Below are 21,576 nucleotides of genomic sequence, written 5' to 3'. Positions count from 1 at the left end.
CAGAGATGAAGCTGTGGAGCATTTCAACATCCTGGCTGATGTGGTTTATTAAAGAGCCATAAGGCCAATGCTTCCTGTTTCCATTGGCTCTGCATGCAGGAAATTAAAATGAAGGGGGCACATTTTCCTTATTTTTCCAGAGCCCTGGAAGACACTGTTGATTCAGTGCTGCTTCATGAAGAAACTGCCTAGGTGGACTTTGTCCCTCCCTATCTGAACACTTATGAACCTGCACAGTATCAACAAGGAGTCAAGTTCACCCTGCACTTGAAGGGGAGACTTCAAAATGGAAAGTGTACATTGTAATGATATTTACAGTGTATTTCTTTGAGGAAATCCTTTTTAAGTGTACACACAAGCATCCTTATTATCGTTGCTGCTCTTGTCGACCAATCAGAGCTCTCTGTCCTTTTCAGACAGACCCACCCCCTCTCTTCTCCTCCTCCTGCTTCTTTACTACACATTAAAACATAAAGACATTCACTCCCACCCGAACCTCCATCAGATTGTCTGCTTTTCTGTTCTGTGTGATTCATCTCGCAAACGGTGAGTTTTTACACTCGATTTGAACGCACCTTGTTTTCCTGGACTTTGATTTATCGCACGCGCTTTGTGAAACATGCAGCGTTTTGTAGATTGCGTTGATTTGATGTTCTTTTGTGCACGATTGAGTTCACGATTAAAAAAAGTTTGTAAGGCATTTCTCCAGATGTGTGAAAGTTTCCGTTCATTTCTCTCCTCTGAGTCACAGCAGCCGGAGAAAGCTGCCCGGAAACAGAGGAGGCGAAACCAATCCATTTGATATGGAAACATTAGTTATGGAGTTATTGCATTGCTTTTTATGATGGAAATAATGTATTTGTTATCAACTGTAAGTGAGACAGCGCAAGATCCTGCAACAGAAGTGCAGGAAGTCCTGGTTTGGATGTTATGTAATGTCAAAAAAGAAAAAAGCTAAATATGACTTGATATCCTTTTAAATTATTCCTTTTCCTTTTTTTTAAAAGGACATTTTGTTTCATGTTGAAATAGTATAGCTATGTAGTGTATTTAAATCCTCACTCATTCAGTACCATTAAAATGTATACGATAGAAATCTAGTTAATTTTCTCTCTTTTTCTAAAATAATAATCAAAGCTATAATAAAAAATAATTAAACAAAAAGAACAAGATAACTTTAATCGTGAGCATCAGAAGCAGAAATGTACTTCTTTAATTGAAACACGCTCCTCCCCTGCAGTATTAGGATCAGTATGAAGCCACAGCAGTGTTATTACTGTGTTATAAACAGTGCATCCTCCATGCATGTGAGGGGGGGGGGGGGCATGATGCAGCATTTATCGATCAGCTTCTTACAGGAAGTCCACTCTGTTTGCTCTGCACTGAAACATGAGCTGCTCTTTAAACACACAGCTGAACAAACTCCACGTTAACGCGGCTCCTCTGGTGATGTGTGTCTGTGGATTCCCTCTGTGTGTAAATACCACGGCGTGCACAATGAGCAGGTATAGGCTTTAGTTACATTGGATCAGAGGGTGAAGTATGGAGTGTAAACTGTAATAAAGAAATGAGGCGTTGTGTGTCATCACAGTGGCCGTCAGGACCAATAATCCCGCTGCCACCCTGATTTGTAATCTGGCTCTTGTGTAATCAGGAAATCGGCATAATCCCTCTGTTATCCTGATATGAAGTTTATTTCTTTTAAATTGAACTTCCTTTGACTTCCAATGCCAGACACTGAAGCTGGACGACTGTATTGAAGCGGTAATGCAAGAGTGTAGTTTTGTTTTTACATCCTATCAGCAATAAAAACACAAGATATGGGAGTTAAGAAACGAGGCCAATTCTGTGGTGCGTCTGATTGACAGATTATGGATCTGATGGTGGTTCAAAGTTCCTGCATCAATCAGTTTATGGTTATCTTTACAGATTTGTGTTCAGACCGTTTGGTGGGGCTTGCATTCTCTATTTTTAGAAGTGAAGATATTAGCAAAAGATTTAGTCTCAATGCATTTTGGAGAATACCTACCATTTTAAACTGTAAAAGACAATTCAATCCTTTAGATTATATGAAAAGTAAAACAGAAATTGATTTCTACCTGTCAGATTCAGATATCCATTGCACTTGACTTCAATGCATGTGAACCATTTACTAATGTGACAGCTGCAGCGATACACAGCAAGCTACAGGTTTAAGAACTGGTCTGCCTGGTTCAGCCTTTACACTGAAAAGCCAAATATGATGATTGGCTTCCTGTCAACGTGAATTTATATCCACCGCAGGTCAGTGTTTTAGCTGACGTTCAGGAAACGTCATGATAAAAAAATGACTTCCTCTCTTTATTTATGCGTTATTTATATTGTCGGCTGCATCCTGCTCAATTCAAGGTTTTGCAAGGCAAAAACATTAAAATCCCTCCCTACGCTTTCCATCTTCCTCTAGCCTCCACATTGACTTTCTCCCTTCTTTTCCCCATCTCCCTCTTCTCAGAGCCATCATGGTGTCCCATAAGGAGTTTGTGGGTGCAGGGAAGCAGCCGGGGCTGCAGGTGTGGCGTATCGAGAACCTGGACCTGAAGCCGGTTCCTAAAGCTCTGCACGGGAGCTTCTTCACCGGGGACGCCTACCTGTTGCTCTTCACCACCTCCGCCCCATCATATAACATTCACATGTGGCTGGGTAAGACATGGACCTGTACAGTGCACCAAGTACATGCTAATAGTCCCATGTTTAGCTACCAAATGTAAAATATTCTTCCTCTTTCTGAACAACATTATCCTAGCTGAAATCCGCATGTGCACCTCGCTTAAAAGGGATGTTTCATGCTGTCTTCAAAACAGGAACAGTAGTGCATTGCATGTTTCCACCTTTATTTGAATGAGGACACAGTAGAGTACTAAAGGGTGTGAGAAAGAATGCAACAGAGCAAGAGAAAGGGGTGGGGGGGGGGGGTGAGTGAGGCCGATACAACAGAAGGTAACTTTCTCTGGGTCTGCTGCTTGAACCCCGAGAAGTGGCAGAATGTTGAAGATCTGCAGCCTCTGTCCTCTGTGGAATCGGCGGCTTTTAGAAAGCTTGTCAGCTAAATCCCCTTTAACACACCAATGACAAGGTGAGCTAACGTTGCCACAGAGACTCGTTCATATACAGCAGGTTACAGGGCCGTGCAGAGGCTCCACTAACATGTTATTAATAACACACAGAGACGTCATGTTACCGGTATCACATATTATTCAGCCCACTTAAACGGAGCATGAGTTTAATCTCTAGCTCTTTTCCTAATGTTCAGCATGTACTGCCAGATAGATAGATAGCTTTAATTATTGAGCTGCAATAAATACATTTTAGCATTTAAAGACCTACTTTAGCGGTTATTTTGGTGAAAGTAACTCAAAAGTAGTGTAACGCGTTACAGTTCAGAGACAGGAATAATGTAATGTAACTTATTACTTTAAAAAGGCAGTCATAGGTTATATGTACTGTATCACATTTTGGAAGTAACTTGCCCAACACTCCTTCCTTGTTGTCAGTAACTTCCAGGTTCCTTCTAATGCTTATTATGGGTGAGAGGTTTCATTAAAAACATGTTGAAATGTTTTAACTTTAAAAAATAGACATTTATAAACCTACAGGTTTAGCGCCTGTATCTTTAAAACAACTCCCAAAAATGATTTAAGATACTTTCACAGTGTTTATATAGCAAATTGACCTGCTTTATAATATAAACAAGCTGTGAAAGCTGTCCCCAAAGCTGATACACAAATGGTACGTGACCATACGATATATCACTCTAAACAGTTTGAGATTATGAGCATCAGAGCGATTCATTCTTTTATGGTGGCTACACTATAGCTGGGCCCTCGAAATAAGGACAGATCAGATAAGGCGTCTGATCTCATATCTGAAACATCCTCTGCTGTATGTGGCGGAAAATGTCTTCTCTATAAGCCATACCACTTTGTGAAATTCCTCCCCCCCACTCTGCGCCCTCTCTGTACTCATCAGGGTTTAATTCAGGCCTGTACAGAGCAAGCTCTGACATGCAACTTTAAATCCTTTGTGGAAAGTAACGTTTTCTCATGCTCTCTACTTTCTGCTACATACCAATGACAGAGACTGAAATGAAACTGCAGCATAACTCATGTGTGCCAAAAGCAACCAGACCCAGCATGTTGGGGGGGTTTCCTGCCAATTTTCCTGCAGAGTCAGAACAGGGACAGTCCTTTCCATTCTCCACTGCCAGAGCAACCCTCTGTAAACTTTGAGGTAGAAATAACATGAAGACATAATTAATCCCTTGTCTGGGATCGATGTTAGTCATGTGGAATCATGGAATAGTTTAATCCCTGTTGTGTGCCAGCTGACGGTTATAGCAGAGTGTAAACTGCAGATGTGGTTGATGTGATAGAACCCTCCAGACCTGACTCATGAATTAGCCGCAGAAACTGAAGCGCTACAGTAGTGTGAATGTAAAATATCTAGAACGTTGGACATCTGTGTGATTAAAAAAAAGAACTAGGATACGTTTGTTTGACTACAATTCTCTCTTTCCTGTAGGGGACGAGTGTTCGCAGGATGAGAGTGGAGCAGTGGCCATCTTTTCCACACAGCTGGATGACTTCCTGGGTGGTGGGCCGGTGCAGTACAGGGAGTTGCAGAACAGCGAATCCAACACCTTTCTGGGGTACTTCAAAACAGGAATCAAGTACCAGGTGAGGTTTACTGTTCAGCAGACACTGTACAACGCACCATCATTAACGCTCAAAAGTGCCATCATGTATGATATCTTTACCATTTTGTAGTACTTACAATGAGGAGTTTATTTAGTCTTTGTTTATAAAATTGTAATTCATTTCCAGATTAATCTACGTCTGTGTAAACGCATAACTCATGTGACCTCTTTTTAGCGAATCAAAATTGGTTATCAATATGTTGTAACAGTAGGCTCACATTAAAATGCTACGTTAGCTTCTTTTAAGAACAAACTGATGTGAGTTGATGCAAAATGTATGGACAGTTTGTCAAATTAAACATTAAGCCTCTTGAGTTCTTGCGGTTTATGATGTACCCTAATTTCCCTTAAAATATGATAACTTTAATTGTCTGGTTGGATAATAAAATGTCTCAACATTTAGTCTGGTTATGCCATTGTGAGCATGTTAGCATGCTAATGTTAGCGTTTAGATTCAAGCCCTGGTCTACGTAAGAACAGCCTAACAACAGGGCTGCTAGCATAGATCAAGTCTTGTTTTCTTTTGAAAAAATGTATAGTTTAACTCTAAACCATATTCAAATGTACTTGTTTGAGATGGGAAAACTAAAATGAACTGTTCACAATTCAGATATTAATAAGTAGACTTAATTTCACTACTTAAATTCACTAATTTCACTAATATAAAGTGAGCAATAAGGAGTTGCATTACTTACAGTGAAAGTTATGATGACAAAAGAAAAAAAAAATGGACTCAGTACTTTGTTTGACCTAAGAATATCTGAAGGGTTTAATGATTGTCAGCACCCCATGAACTTTGGCAAACTGAAGCTAATGAGTCTGAAGTTCAGAAGAAGCACAACATTCCCCTGTCTGTATATGCAGCAGGGTGTGTCTGCCTGACTGACTGACTTTAACCAAGGAAACCGTCCTGCGTTCAAAGGAGGACATTTTGAAAGACCAAAGAAATGCCACATTTGAACCAGCCATCTGTTTCCCATTTCAATGAAAACCATCCAAACCTCCTTCTGGAGCTGGTTGGGTTTAATTAGCCTAAGGTTTTGTTTACTGCTTTGCAAAGTTGGAGGCTTTTGCATGAAACACACACACACACACACACACACACACACACACACACACACACACACACACACACACACACACACACACACACACACACACACACACACACACACACACACACACACACACACACACACACACACACACACACTAACATGAAGTTGTTTGGAAAAAAAGAGCCGGAGACACAACCTAACCTAATTATCTCCTCATAGTTTTGGTAGGTCCACTGTTAGGAAACAATCCAGCTGTTAGAAAACAAACAGAGCTTGCATTGTTGCCATGGAAAATCTTAGTAACTCTCAGAAAGATCAACCTCATGAATGTAGTTTCTATTTTGAGGAACCCACTGCTCCAGATGCTAACAACACTACGTGTCTTAGTGAATGCGAAGCCCTGAACAGACCTTATGAGAACAAGGAAGTCCCTTTTTGTGCTGTTCTCATGAAGGGGCAGTGGTTTATGTCATCTTCCTTAATAAAAACCTCAAAGCATCACATGACTTTTCCTCCTGCAGAAAGTCTGTTGCTCATCTGCACTGAATCATTTGTATGTCTTGTAAATATCTGTTTTGTTTAATGGCTTCACCAAGGAAGGCACGTTACGAGACAATCCCAAATCCCAGGTACACCACTGTAACCAGAGCGATCCTCCTTTCTAGACCCAGCATCATGTTAGATTCATTTCCCCCCTGTGATAAGGTTTATTGGCTTTGCTAGCTGTGATGTATAGCACATGTTGATTTCATTATTAGCAGCACAATTTACAACCTTTTGTCCTTTGAGGATTTTATGGTGTTGTGTTAAAGTGGAAAAAGACAACCTTTGTCTTACTCCCCCCAGTCTCTTTTAATGGCAGTATTTTAGGGAAACCGGATTCTCATCCGTTTTCCTAAAACTGCGAACACAAGGAGTAACTGTACTTTTTCTATTGAGGATAGTTTCTGAAGAACTTATATTTTGACTCTTTGGTAACTGGGGAAAGCTAGCAAAAAAGCAAAAGCGCTCTCTGTTTCCTGTTTTGGTTGACAGACTTCCTTTGTGTCAGCAATTAAACCTCCCTTTTTTCTGTGGGAGAGTATCTGGTGGCAAACAGAAATTCATAGGGAAAATTGGGCATATAGGGAACCAAACTGAACAGCAATGGTGTAATTTAAGGCTGCAGCTACCGTTTTCTTCATTAAGGGTTAACTTGGATAAAGCTAATTATATAAATTAGCGCAAGACACAGAGATAAATGGATTGGTCAATGAAATGTCAAATACTGGAACATGTCCTTCCAGGTCAAACTGAGAGAAGCAGCCAAATTGAAATTTTTGATAAGCTAAAGCTAGCAAATGTATATAAAAAATAGATATTTGCTATTCTGTTTATGAAGGATTTGTTTCTTTAGTGGTCAAACGGTGGTACTACACTGTTTCCACGGCAATCTGTGACGTCATTGGGCCCAACCCACTTTTTCCTGTTGACTTACATTGGAAAATTGAAATTTTTTAGAAGCTAAAGCTAGCAAATTTGTGATTTATCGAGTATCCAACTACATTTTTTTCCTATCGATTGACTAATCAATTACTCAACTAATAACTTCACTAATGTCTGCAGCTCTAGAGTCAACAGCAACGGATGTTACCTTTGTAGTGATAAGATAAAGCCAAAAAAACCTGTGTATTGCCACTTTAAACTCATCTTACCCTCACTGTGCAACAAATGTTGAGTCCCATGAAATCATCTGTGTCCTCACTTCCTGATTCAAACCTCTGTGCACATGATGTAAATTGTGTGCCCTTTTCTTCCCTTAACCGTGCTCATGTACACATTTACAATAAAGTTGTTCCCTTTATATAACCATAATTATTTTTGGTCACAGAGAGGAGGCGTGGCTTCAGGTTTCCAGCATGTGGTGACCAACGACTCAAATGTGAAGCGCCTGCTGCACATCAAGGGCCGCAGGGCCATCAGAGCCACAGAGGTGGACATGTCCTGGGCCAGCTTCAACAAGGGGGACTGCTTCATTGTTGACCTGGGCAAGGTGAGCTCCTCTTTTCAGTTTCTATCTAGCTGGATAATTATACTGTGTATACTGTCATTGCAGTGATGACAGTAACGGCAGTGTAATACAACGGTTGTATTCCATGACATCCACCCCCGTTTAGATACCATTTTTATGAAATAAAATGATCGACAAATAAATAAAAATAGGAAAATATATTATATAAAGATATTTATATAAAGATAAGCACTTAAAGTTAAATGTCCAATAGTAAAATAGTATAAAGAAGAATATTTAAGTTAAGTTTTAAGTTAAAGTGAGATGTCTATAATCAAAGATAAAATAAAATAGAATGGAATAAAAATAGGAACTTCAACGTAATAACTTAAAGAAAAGAAATCCAATACAAATCTAATAGAAAGGAAAATACATATTTACTCAAACATAAGAAGCTAAAGTAAAATCTGACCAAAAAATGGGAAAAATAGCTAAAAGTATGTGTAAATTCTACTACATTATACAACATACATAATATAATATGTACTGTTGTGTATTATTATTTTTAAGACATAAATGAAAAATGTAGTTGAAGAAGGTTTGGCTGAACCAAAACCCAGCTGCTCATAAAATTATGTAAGGAGAATAAACAGTTTTTTCAAACTTACATTTTTAAAGTGCAAATCAATTTTGTTAGCCAGGTTTGACGAGAGGTTTTCACCAATAAACACAGATCTCAGTTCCACTCTTAGTGACATTTGTCAACATGGACATATGCTACACATCATTTGATCAGGATAATGACTTTAATATCCACTTCCGTCCCCCCCCCCCCCCCCCTGCAGGATGTGTATCAGTGGTGTGGCAGTGAGTGTAACCGCTTTGAGAGGCTGAAGGCCGCCGAGGTCAGCATCGGCATCCGAGATAATGAGAGGAACGGTCGAGCCAAGGTGCACATGGTGGAGGAGGGGGAGGAGCCGGCAGCGATCATCGAGGTGACACACACACACACACACACACACACACACACACACACACACACACACACACACACACACACACACACACACACACACACACACACACACACACACACACACACACACACACATTTCTCTCATGGTGAATCTCTGCCAAACACTGAGAAGAAGCTATAAATGTTGTTGATGCATTTCACGGTCGCTGATTAGTCAGCGTGGGAACGAGTGGACACAATGATGTCTTTTATAATGCCCTGCTCATGTGCCAAGTCTGTGCCAAGGCGGTATTGTAAACACTTCCTTTAGAACAAGAGAGGAGGGTAAACTCTGCAGAGGACCGATGATAGGGTGGAGGAGGAGCGCTTACAGGCTATATTTCAAGTTTTTCTAAACTTACTTTTATTTGAACATCACAAGAACAAACTTACAAAATGCCATATTTAAATACTTTTTTGTCCTACACATACAAGTCATCTTACAAAACAGCACAGAAAAATACAGAAACATTCCGCAAGATCAGAACCATAAATCCAACAGACAGATAACAATTAAGGGGAGAAAAAATAAAAATGAACAAATGAATATATTTATCAAGACAACAAGGTACAGTGGTTTGGGGACTTGACCTTGATCCTTTTAAATTAAGTTTATAATAAACACTATATTGTAGTAGCAAAGGCATTACAGGTACTATCTCTTTAAAATACTTGGTTTGTGAAGCCCTAAAGGTCCCCTATTATACTGTTTCTCAACAATATATTACAGGTCTCAGATACAAAACATGTCTCTGATTGGCTGAAACACCAAAGAGATCATTGAAGCATCCCATAAACCCCTCTGTTTCAGCCCTGTTCCGAAAGAGCTGTTTCTGTGTCTGTAGCTTTAAATGCTAATGAGCTGCTGCTGGCCACGCCCCTCTGAGAAGTGAATGGTTTAAAAGAGCACAATGGTGCTGTAGGAGGAGATTCAGGTGATAAGGTGGGTGGGGGTTACCTTGGTTGTTTATTGGCTAATGTTTGACCCAAACAAAAATCACAAAGTGGCCAAAATCTGATCTGCACATTTTCAGACAGGTTTTTATAGAGATGGATCAGGACAAACCTTCGCGATCCAGTCGTTATACTGTACGGATCAGGTTTTAACCATCTAAATGTTAGGATTTGAAGTAAATATGCTGCATCTCTGCCAGCAAGGAGAACTACTGTGGGGTCCTTCCGTATCTCATACTGAAAAACGTCCATGAGAGCATCAAATACAAGCCTGTTTGATTCCATTCACCAAGATCTTTTTTAATTTGAAAGAGCTTTAGAACAAGGCAATCTGTGATGATTCTGACAGAATAGGAGACTAATGATTCATTCCTCTGGTTGTGTAGGCTCTGGGGCCCAAAACCGCCATTGCACCAAGCACTGTGGATGATGAGAAAGTGGACACCTCCAACAGGAAGAAGGGGGCCCTCTACATGGTGAGTAATGTAAGTAGCACGCTGTTGGTGTCAACTGAATTTATGTGCACTACACTGCATGTGCATGTGTTCATAAATCAGTAAAAAGAGATATTTCACCAAACAGTACCTGAATTCTAGCCTTTTGATTGTGAGAAAACGGCTGTACTGCATTCTGGTGGCACTGATTTGAATTTAAAACACAAACACATTTATTTTCATATTTTAAAACCTGCATGTAACCACTTATCTCTTTGTGGAAAATGCTACTAATCTCAAGATTTAAAGCTGCTTTAAATGAATATGCATGTACACTCTACAATCATAAATAGGACCTTAAAAATGTGTGTTTACAGATAGAAAAATGTGCATGTTGTAAGTAATGAAGATGTTTTGAGGCTGTTAAAGGCACAGGTCCTCACTCACCTTCACACGTTAGGAACAGAACTACTAGGGGTTGGGCTCTTTCTGGTTCTCAGGTCTCTGATGCCACCGGCTCCGTGAAGGTGACAGCCGTGGCTCCATCCAGTCCCTTCAAACAGGCCATGCTGTCTCCTGAGGAGTGTTACATCCTGGACAACGGGGTCGACAAGAACATCTTTGTTTGGAAAGGTGACGACAGCATTGCAGTTTTAAAAACACAGCAGGAAATTTACTTTTTTCTTCACTGTCTCACCAATGATTCTCTGATTGTGATTTACTAAGAAAACGACTTACTGCTCACTTAAGTAGCAGATGGCACCGTGTTCTCATCATGTCATGTCTTATCTGACTCCAACCAGGTCCCAAGGCTAACATGACAGAGCGTAAAGCAGCCATGGCAACAGGCCAGCAGTTCATCAAAGACAAGGGATACTCCAATAAGACCCAGGTAACACGGACATGTGCATAACTACTCAAACATACACCAGGCAGAAAGGCATGCCAAAAAGGCTGCGCTACTTGTTATGCCACTGACAGGCTCATATATTTATATCCTTTTCGTGTCTGACTGAAAACACCATGGAAATACAGAAAAATGTTTGTCTTTACCTCGGGCTGGATCTGGTCTGTTTGTGAGTGTGTTGTGTGATTTCTTGACAGCAGAACAGGGAAAAGTGAGTGAGAGTTGAAGAGCATGGACAGTGCTGGTCAGAATATGTTCTGTTGGAAAATGTAGCTTGATGTTATTTTAAATGGCTGAATATTTAGCTGATTATACAATTCAGTTGTGATGTGAGATTCCAAACAGGATCTGTGCCCACCAAGATTTTTATAGAAACTACAGAGGCCGGATCAGGCAAGGTAAAAAGGTAAACACAATTAATCAAATAAATCAAGTATTTCCATGATGTTTCAGACACCCATAATAAAATTCTGATCCTGTCACTGGCATAATCAAACTTCTGCTGGACGTGCATTAACCCTTTGGACTCTTGGGGGTAATTTGGCCGTTTTAAGCTACTTTCTTTTTTTAATTTGTCTTACTAAATCCCATTAAGAAAAGTTTAGCATGTTAATGTTTGGTATCTTTTTTTTAGGACAACCTCACCTATATAACCTGATAGTTATTTTTTTCATTTTGACATACTATATGAACATTTTGGACCCAAAATCACACAAAAAACGTAAACATTTTGAAAGCTGGAAATATATACAGGTGATGTCACTATTATAATTCTCAATGTTTGTCTGTCACTTTTTTTCAATCACTGTCTCTCTTCGTCTCCCGCCGTCTGTCTTCGTCTATCTGCGGCTCTCTCTCTCTCTCTCTCTCTCTCTCTCTCTCTCTCTCTCTCTCCATCTCCCACGGTCTCTCTTTGACTCCCGCCGTGTCTCTTCGTCTCTCTTCGTCTTGCGTCGTCTTGCTTCGTATAGCTCCGTTTACCTAAATACCCCTCCCCCTCCTTGGTAAATGCATCCTGTTGAGCAGGGTCTAAAGTTTCCAGCGTCTTTTTCCGCTCCGTAAAATGATAAAATACGGCGAAGTTATTCAAATATGAGCTTCCATTTTACTGGGTCAATTTGGATGAAACAAAGACTGGCATAGAGTTTCAAGCCAGTACTTTCGACAGAAGCAGCCGGCAATGTTGTCTGGACTGTTGTTTTTATGCAGTGCTGGCGTGAACATTTCACGTGATTTGATCATGTCGGCGTGATCGTCGACTCTTACGGTTAAAGGTTCCCTATTATACTCTTTTCTAACAATATATCACACGTCTCAGATATATACAGAACCTGTCTCTGATTGGCTGAAACACCAAAACAGATCATTGTAGCATCCCATAAACCCATCTGTTTCAGCCCTGTTCCAAAAGTGCTGATTCTTGTCTGTAGCTTTAAATGCTAATGAGCTGCTGCTGGCCACGCCCCTCTGAGAGATGATTGGTTTAAAGAACACAATGGTGCTGTAGGAAGAGATTCAGGTGATAAGGTGGGCGGGTGTTAACTTGGTTGGTTTATTGGCTAATGGTTGCACAACCCAAAAAAACATTGTGACATCACAAAGTGGCCAAAATCTGATCATCTCATTTTCAAACAGGTTTTATATAAATGGATCAGGAAAAAAAGAGAGGGAATCTTTTTTCCTGAAACATACTTATGTATAAAAGAAATAAAAAATTGGATTTTGCATAATAGGTGACCTTTGACAGTGCAAGAGTGCAAGTGCATGGGCGGTTCATCGGTGGCCAACAATAAGCGTGCTCCTTGTGTGCCCAACTCCAAAAGAAGAATCTATAATAATACAATTTGTGATAGTATTGCGGCAAGGACTGATAAATATACATATAAGACATGATACAAATAGTTGACATCACATTACAATCACTGAAGACAATAACAAAGCCACAGTTCAACTAAAACCCTCTCTCTGTCCCCTGACCCTACAGATCCAGGTACTTCCTGCAGGAGCCGAGACGACCATGTTCAAGCAGTTCTTCAGTGACTGGAAGGACAAAGACGAGACAACGGGCCCCAGCAAGGCCTACACCATCGGTCGCATCGCCAAAGTGGCGCAGGTGCCCTTCGATGCCTCCTCCCTACACTCCAACAAGGCCATGGCAGCCCAGCACGGCATGGTGGATGATGGCAAGGGCAAGGTCCAGGTACGAGTGTGTTCTGAAACTTGAAAAAAGGTGAAGATGGATCATTGTTGTGAGGCTGGGGATAACAGGGTGTGTTCTTTGCTTTCAGATCTGGCGTGTTGAGGGTGAGAGGGTGCCTGTGGACCCCTCCACCTACGGTCACTTCTATGGTGGAGACTGCTACCTGATCCTCTACAGCTACAGGCTGGGGGCCCGGGAGCAGCACCTCATCTACACCTGGTAGGTAAAACCAACATGTGTGAATGACAGGCTGTAGTATTGGCTGTGCACACATTACCTCAAACACACCATGGATAGATAGTGAGACAATGGGCCCCACCACCACTCAAATATAGAAGCACGACACACAGCTGTGAAACCTGTTTTGTTCTATGTCTCCTGTTAGTTGTCACGCATGTCTCTCTGTGGTTAAGCTTTTTATTGCCACGTTGTGTCCTGTTGAAGTTTCAAAAGATTCAAAGGCTCTATTTCTCATAACAGCCACAGTTTAGTTTTGGCATAAAAGTAGTAGATTTTTCCAGCAAATTGCAGGAATATATACTTTAAAGTCATGTTTTGGATATCCGCTGCCACTATGTCTTTCTCTTTGTGTTAATGTTACGCTCTTTTTGTTATTTTGAGTCTCTTTGCAAACATTTTGTGTCTTCGTTGTGGTTTTGTCTCACTTTGTAGTTTTCTCTTTTCCCACCTCGTAGGCATTTTGTCTGTCTTTGTGGTGATTGTCTGTCTCTTTGTTGTTATCTTTTGTCTCTTCGTGGTCTTTGTGGTAGTTTTGTGTGTCTATGTGAACGTGTTGTGTGTCTTTCTCTTTGTTATCATTATGTAGTTCTTGTGGTAATTCTCCGCTCTTTTTTGTTGTTTTGAGTCTTCTTGTGGACATTTTGTGTCTCTTTGTTGTTGTTGTTTGTCTCTTCGTAGTCTTTGCGCATCTGTTTGGGTTTGTTTTTTCTTTTTGATGGTTTTTTTTTGTCCCTTTGTGGTAATTCTGTGTCTCTTTGGTTGTTTTGTGTCTCTCTTTGTACTCATGTTGTGTCTCTGTGATAATTTTGTGTCTCTTTGTTGTCCCCATTTATCTCCTTTTTGTTGTTGTATGTCTCTTTGAGGTATTGTGTGTTATAACTGTTTTGGTCTTATTGTAGTTTATTTTTCTCTGTGGTTTTTATACTCATTGTGTAGTCATTTTGAGTCTTTTTGTAGTTGTTTTAACCCTTCTCATGGTCATAATGAATGTCTCTTCGCGGCTGTTTTGCAAGTTTTGGTAGTCAATTCTTGTTTCTTAGTGGTTATTTCGAGTCTTTTCCTGGCTGGTACATGTCTCTCTCCGAGTTTATTTTCCGCCTCTGGGTTTGACCGGTATGCCCATGAGTGATCCGTTGGAACACCACACCCATTCTAAGAACACACAAGCAAACAGACACAGCAGTACAGTGTGTGACCTGCTTCGAGTGGAAAATCATTCCGCCTGTTTGTATGTTTCCGTTTCAGGCAGGGGCTGAAGTGCACACAGGATGAACTGGCTGCTTCAGCGTTCCTCACAGTGAAGCTGGATGACTCAATGGGAGGATCCCCAGTTCAGGTTAGCGCTGACTCACCTTCACACCGCGAGTAAAAACAGGTTCAGATTCGGTACATTCCCATAGTCATCCCCCACAGAAACACCACACTTAACCGTGACTCAAGAGCATTAAAGGACTAATAACAATAAAGCGTTTAACTTAAATAATGATATGTTAGGAGTTTTTTTCTTTGAAGCTGTGTGAAAAGACAAAGGTGTTCCCTGAATAGTGGCAGCTGAGGTGTCAACATTGAGAACTAACACAGAGAAATTAGCAATAACATGAAGGATTTACCATCTTAACAATAAGCTAATTTCACTTTGAAAATAGCTTTCATCAAGTTGTTTTCCTGGGTACTAAAAATGATTGTTTATTAGAAACCAATGAGAATAATGTGTGGATTCTTTACTTTGGCAGCAATGTGGAAAAAAAACACTTTAAGGATTCAGCTTCTCAATCCATAACTTAATAATCACAAAGGATTCAATACAGCTGACCAAGACCAAAAATCTAAAAAATAACTGAATTCTTCGACCATGAAAAAAATACCATTGGACAACCAGCAGAGGGCAGTGTCGCTATATTGTTCATATTTTGATACCGCTACAATTAAAAACAATGGTCATAACAGAGTTTACAAACAAATGCTGCAAACATTGACCTCCAGATTTGATCAGTTAGTTAATAAAGATTTCCTTAATTTAACATTAAAACAAAGGTAAATCTTTACACTTGGTGGATTTATTATAAAGCAAATAATCTGACAATGATGTCATCCAAAAGTTTGAGACATTTATTTCATACAGGATATTCTGTATGTCTGTTTTTTTTTAGCCTGTTCACTATAAATGACTCACTTCATCTTTCGAATCTGTACACAAATAAATGAGTAGAGTAACTTGATTGAGTTGTGTGATCACCAAATCTATATTAATTTATGTCCAAGTTAAGTTTTGTAGGGACTTTTTATATACTCCCTGGGCTTGAATTGAATTGATCAATTAAATTAATTGTTGAGATTTATACATTTAGAACGACTAAAATAAAATAAAGTGAAATGAAATAAGCTTTTCATTGGCAAATAGTAATGGAGATATTATATTTTTTTAAAAGAAGTAGAATCAAATATATAATGAACATAACATATTGCCATGTTCCTTCACATCATTCTGCATATAGGCTTGCCGTCAGCTGGACATACAGACTTTTATATTATTGGGTATGAGGATAGTTTGTGATTACAACCTCATTGTGATGTTTTCCTTTTAATGACCTTATCCAAAGGTGAGAGTGACTCAGGGACAGGAGCCTCCCCACCTGATGAGCCTGTTCCAGGGGAAACCCATGATCATCCACAGTGGGGGAACGTCCCGCAAAGGTGGACAGTCTCAGAGCGGCACCACCCGCCTCTTCCACATCCGCCAGAGCTCCTCCCGTGCCACCCGGGCAGTGGAGGTGAGCCGACTCCCACTACTTGACCTTATGTTGTCACAACCTGGAGTTTCGCCTCTTACCTGTCGCTGTTTGCTCCCCCAGGTCGAGGTCTCTGCTTCCAATCTGAACACCAACGATGTGTTCGTGTTGAAATCCCAGAGCGGCCTGTTTGTGTGGCGGGGCGTGGGGGCCAGTGATGAGGAGATGGATGCGGCCAAGCATGTTGTGGGCTTCCTGGGGGGCAGTCCCACCCAGGTGTCGGAGGGCAAGGAGCCAGGTGGGTGTCAACGATAGTAACTGTCATAAAAGGTTGTGGCTTAAAGAGGCCCTATTATGGTTTCTGGGTTTTCCCTTTCCTTTAGTATGTTATTTAGGTTTTAGTGCATGTCAGTGGTGTACAAAGGCTACCAGAGGGACTTTCTCACAAAAGAATGCATAACTCAGTTCAAACATCATTCTCATTAGCCTAATGGCTGCGCAGTAGTTAAAGCCAAAAGTGAAATGTACATCAGTGATACTTTATCGGAGACATTGGTGTTATTGACAGAAGGATTTAAGAACAGCTGTTTTGTTGTTTAGAAAAATGTCCCTGATTGTCCTGATGGGACTACGGTTTAAAAGCCAAAAATAACGGCCCTTAGTCATGTTTAATTGCTACATGCTGTGTGTTGCCATGCAGATCTAGCCTTCCTATTTGTCCAATGACTGGCCTGATAGGAAGCAGATGCTGCAGTTACTAACCAAAGGGGACATCGGCATCTATCTTTGGTGGAAGATGTGATTCACTTCCTGTTGAAGCAAAAACAAAAGCGCCAAATAGAAATGGGACAATTGACTTGATGCTGATAGAAATTGTGTTCTTTGCCCCCCACCCCCCCCCCCCCACCCCAGGTGATTTCTGGTCTGCTCTTGGCGGAAAGAAGTCTTACCAGACGTCCAAGAGTCTGCAGAACGTAGTCAATCCCCCACGTCTGTTCGGCTGCTCCAACAAAACTGGAAGACTTATTGTGAGTGAAATGAAAAAAGGAGGATGTTTTTTGGTTGTTTTGCTTATATGAAAACCCAGTGGACTTCAAATTGTGAGACAGGCCTTCCTAGGAGTGCTCCAAACTGTTTCATGGGAGGATCAGTGAATAGAAGTGAAAAGATAGGACACTAGCAAATAAAGTATAAAAATACACATAGATTATCCTACATTTTTTTTATAAATGGAGATATTTAGAGGAATTGTCCTACTTCCCAAAGTCATAATCTATAAACTTCTTAGGACAAATATTTTTGTGTATTTGGTATCGTCTGATGTAAATGTCAAACAGCTCTATTAGCTCAATAGAGTGTCTGTGTGATCATATAACAAATTCACAAGAAAAATATGAACATAAAGTGTCAAAAATTAAAAAACACACAGTCAGTCTGAGTTTTCTTCTTCTCTGTCTGTCAGGTTGAGGAAGTACCAGGGGACTTCACTCAGTCAGACCTGGCCACTGACGATGTCATGCTCCTGGACACCTGGGACCAGGTAAGTTTCAAATGTGTGAAAATAGTCTCCAATGACTGTGATGGACACACAGCCCTGAAACTCTGTTTTTCTTCCCTGCAGATCTTCCTTTGGGTCGGCAACGAGGCTAATGCAGAGGAAAAGAATGGAGCTCCAAAGATAGGTTAGTTGCACAAAATAACAAACCAACAAAAGTACCACACAGAGCATACTGTCGACCTTCAGAAACATGTCTATGTTTAGTACGGTAGAAAATGTTTTCAGTGATCACAGTAACAGAGATCAGCCACTTATTTGGTTGAAAGCTTTGGACAGAAACTATATTAATGCTATTTAAGTAATTTATTTATGGCATCACATTTAGCGCTTACGGGATTCATTATGGGTCTTTCACACTTTGAACATATTGAAAAAAATGTCTAAATGATATATTATATTTTATATTGATAGCCTACTGTTTCATTTAGGCCTGTTAATAATGGACAAATATTATTCTAGCACATCTATGACATACTGTATTTTTTAACAATACATTTTGAAGCGTTACACTAACCAAACTTCAGACTACAGTGAACGTTATTTCATATTTAGTACCTGCCCTCTGTAGCGGCTAAATCATTAAGGAAATAATCCTGAAAATTGAACTCAAAATAAAACAAATGGTAAGGCAAGGCAAGTTTATTTATATAGCACCTTTCAACACAAGGCAATTCAAAGTGCTTTACAAACATGAAAGACATTAAGAGCGTTAAAAAATAGTGCAGCAGAAACACATTATAGAAAGGCATTTAAAAACAGTCATTTAAGAACAAAGATAATGAAATAAACACAACAGGTATAAAATACATGAATAAAAGTCACAGTGCAGTGTTAGATCAGAACAGTTCAATTAAAAGCAGCGGCAAAAAGAAATGTTTTCAGCCTGGATGTAAAAGTAGTAAGAGTAGCAGCGGCCCTGCAGGGTTCTGGGAGTTTGTTCCAGATATTTGGAGCATAATCACTGAACGCTGCTTCTCCTTGTTTAGTTCTAAGTCAGGGGACAGAAAGTTGACCCGTCCAGAAGACCTGAGAGTTCTGGATGGTTCATAATGTAGCAGGAGATCACAAATGTATTTTGGGCCTAAACCACTCAATGCTTTATAAACCAGCAGCAGAACTTTGAAATCAGTTCTCTGACAGACAGGAAGCCAGTGTAAAGACCTCAGAACTTGAGTAATGTGATCCACTCTCTCGGTGTTAATGGGGACTCGAGCCGCAGCGTTCTGAATCAGCTGCAGCTTGCTAATGGATTTCTTAGTGAGATCTGTAAAGACACCGTTACAGTAGTCCAGTCTACTGAAGATAAAAGCATGGGCACATTTTTCTCGATCCTGCTGTGACATTAGTCCTTTAATCTAGAGATGTTCTTCAGGTGATTGTAGGCGGACTTAGTGATTGTTTTAATGTGACTGTTGAAGTTCAGGACAGAGTCCAGGACTACACCTAGGGTTCTGGCGTTAGCTGTTGTTTTGAACATTGCTGACTGAAGCTCAGCACTGACTTTTTGTCGTTCCTCCTTCGCTCCAAAAACAATTACCTCGGGTTTGTCTTTAATTGGAGAAAGTTCTGACTCATCCAGTCATTGATTTGTTCAGTGTTTTAATTGGAGCATAGTCTCCTGGTGAAATGGTAATGTACATTTGTGTACTGTATCTGCATAGCTATGGTAACTTGTTTTGTTGCTTTTCATTATCTGAGCCAGTGGTAGCGAATCTTTTGCAGAAAAATATAATTCGTCCAGACAAGAATATCACTTTTGTGCATTTATTTTGTAGTATTCCAATAATCCAACATATAGAACAATGGTTTCACCTCAAGGTTTGAAGGGTTTTTATTTTCAGATGCACAACAGCTACAGTGTAGTTCTTGGGTCCCGAGATCCTCCAACAATGTTATAAATAGACATAAGACAATAATAAAATAAAGATAATAAGATAAAGATAATAAAATAAAAAATTGTGAAATGAAACAGAGTAGTTTAAATTAGAGTAAAATAGTGCAGGTATTATGTTAGACCAGTCTAGAAGTAATGCAGATGAGATTATACATGTCAGAAAATAAATAAACACAATAAGCTAAGCTAAGGCATTTCAATGATTCACAGTACAGTACAATTAATTATTGCAATATGTTTAAGGTCTGAAACTGTCAATAAAATAAGTAAATGGTTGTTAGTTTCAACACTTCATGTTTCTATAATAAATATACAAATATCAGACTTGACATCTCATAAATTTCTGTCTCCGTTTCTGTCTTTCTATCCATCCCTTCCTCTGTCTCCATCTTGTCATGCAGCTAAAGAATATGTGGAGTCAGACCCGTCTGGTCGCAGAGGGCTGCCCATCACCACCGTCAGACAGGGGGCCGAGCCTCCCACCTTCACCGGTTGGTTCCAGGCCTGGGACCCCAAGATGTGGGAGACTGATCCCTTCGACAGAATCCGTGCACGTTTCTAAAAACATAAAATACCCTAGGCTCTTTCTACCTATCTCACTCCTTAGCTGTCTAGCTTTTTCTATTGCTATTTATCTTAACCGCAATCCCTAAGTGCCAAAAACAAAGTTATCATCAGGTTGAATGGCAGCCTCTATGCCTTAGTCATGGTGCAGAGCATCGGCCTTCATAAACAGAACTGCATCACATCAGTAGTCAAATGACTTCCTGTGGCTACATCTTCTGTAATTGATAAAGTGGTTTATTGATCTGTTGCATCCAATAGCACATTTCTATCCAAGCCACTATCAAGAATGAGTCTGTTTGCCATCTAATAGAGTCCTATTTTGAACCCAGAAATGTTGAGTACATACAGCCATATAGTAAAATGGCAGTTTTAACCAGAAAGTGCCCATGTTTGTACTCCCATTGAGCTGATTCGATGAATTTCCGGTTGATTTGAATGTTTTAGGGTATTTTTAATACTAAACATTTGGTAAATTGATTCAGCATCCTGAATAAATGCAGAAACCTAGCCAAAGTGGCCCTAATTTGCCAAGACATTTTTTACTTTTGTCTGCATATGCTAATGAATGCAACTTATGCCAATTGTGCAAATTGCCCAACATATGCGAGTTAGCATCCGGCAGTTTCTATGTGCTGGGTAACGGTACTATTTCTATCATAAAACTTTGGGGTGCTCAACATTTCTGGGTTCACACTGCTGGCAGGTAGACTAAATAAGAACAATTGGAAAGGAAGTCACTTCAGGCAGCTGGAGATCCCCTGCTTCTCTCTGCTCTCTCTCACTTCAGAAGACACCATCATGCTTTCCTTTCCGTCTGTCTTCATAGGTTTTTTTTCATAGACTCCATTACTCTGCGGTGTTACATGTGTTGTGTTTTATTTGGTACTGAATAGTTATACACTTGCTAGAAGTTGCATGTTGCATTGTTTTAAATCATATCCTGTGCTTGTGAATTTTTAAAAGGCGAACAGCAGTGTGTCTGTTGTCTTTTTACTTGACCCTGAAATGCTAAATGGATGGCTTTTAAATAAAAACTCCCAGTATATCAACTCTGTGTTTTCTATGTGAATATTTTGAGTGAATGAGTAAGAATCATAAATGTCTACATTCCGAACTAAGGCCATTTGTTAATTTCACTCAAACCTACAGACTGTCAGAAGGTTTATCAGCTAGCTTACACTAGCTTTCTCTCTCCTCTCTTGGGAAGAGAGAAAGAGATTTGGTCACAGCTCTCAGCAACCGTCTAACAAGGAATAAGACATGAAAGCTCGTTCACATCTGCACAAACACAGGTTTCT

At 40.0% G+C, this 21,576-nt stretch overlaps 1 protein-coding gene across 2 annotated transcripts; it reads left to right on the top strand.

The window, feature by feature from the left end:
• Positions 1 to 412: 412 nt before the first annotated feature.
• Positions 413 to 21,327, top strand: scinlb (scinderin like b). Of its 2 annotated transcripts, none has more exons than XM_063885379.1 (17): positions 413 to 546; positions 2,492 to 2,679; positions 4,558 to 4,712; positions 7,661 to 7,822; positions 8,626 to 8,775; positions 10,136 to 10,225; positions 10,684 to 10,816; positions 10,987 to 11,075; positions 13,075 to 13,290; positions 13,379 to 13,509; positions 14,776 to 14,866; positions 16,131 to 16,301; positions 16,383 to 16,557; positions 17,172 to 17,287; positions 17,722 to 17,799; positions 17,881 to 17,941; positions 20,113 to 21,327. In XM_063885379.1, exons 2-17 carry the CDS (start codon positions 2,499 to 2,501, stop codon positions 20,271 to 20,273), a joined length of 2,160 nt encoding a protein of 719 aa, XP_063741449.1. In that variant the 5' UTR covers positions 413 to 546; positions 2,492 to 2,498; the 3' UTR covers positions 20,274 to 21,327. The 2 variants fall into 2 exon arrangements, with proteins under 2 accessions (XP_063741449.1, XP_063741448.1); XM_063885378.1 differs by having other exon boundaries at positions 10,136 to 10,234.
• The last annotated feature ends 249 nt before the right edge of the window (positions 21,328 to 21,576 follow it).

The sequence above is a fragment of the Eleginops maclovinus genome, chromosome 6 (genome assembly GCF_036324505.1).
Source record: "Eleginops maclovinus isolate JMC-PN-2008 ecotype Puerto Natales chromosome 6, JC_Emac_rtc_rv5, whole genome shotgun sequence".
Classification (NCBI taxonomy): Eukaryota; Metazoa; Chordata; class Actinopteri; order Perciformes; family Eleginopidae; genus Eleginops; species Eleginops maclovinus.
Note: the sequence above shows the minus strand (reverse complement) of the source record. Positions and strands in the feature narration are given on the sequence as shown.

Coding starts and splice junctions, on each gene's coding strand:
- scinlb (XM_063885378.1), top strand. CDS start 2,499: ATGGTGTCCCATAAGGAGTTTGTGGGTGCAGGGAAGCAGCCGGGGCTG. Junction 7,823..8,625: donor TCATTGTTGACCTGGGCAAG/GTGAGCTCCTCT, acceptor CCCCCCCTGCAG/GATGTGTATCAGTGGTGTGG. Junction 16,558..17,171: donor GTCGGAGGGCAAGGAGCCAG/GTGGGTGTCAAC, acceptor CCCCCACCCCAG/GTGATTTCTGGTCTGCTCTT.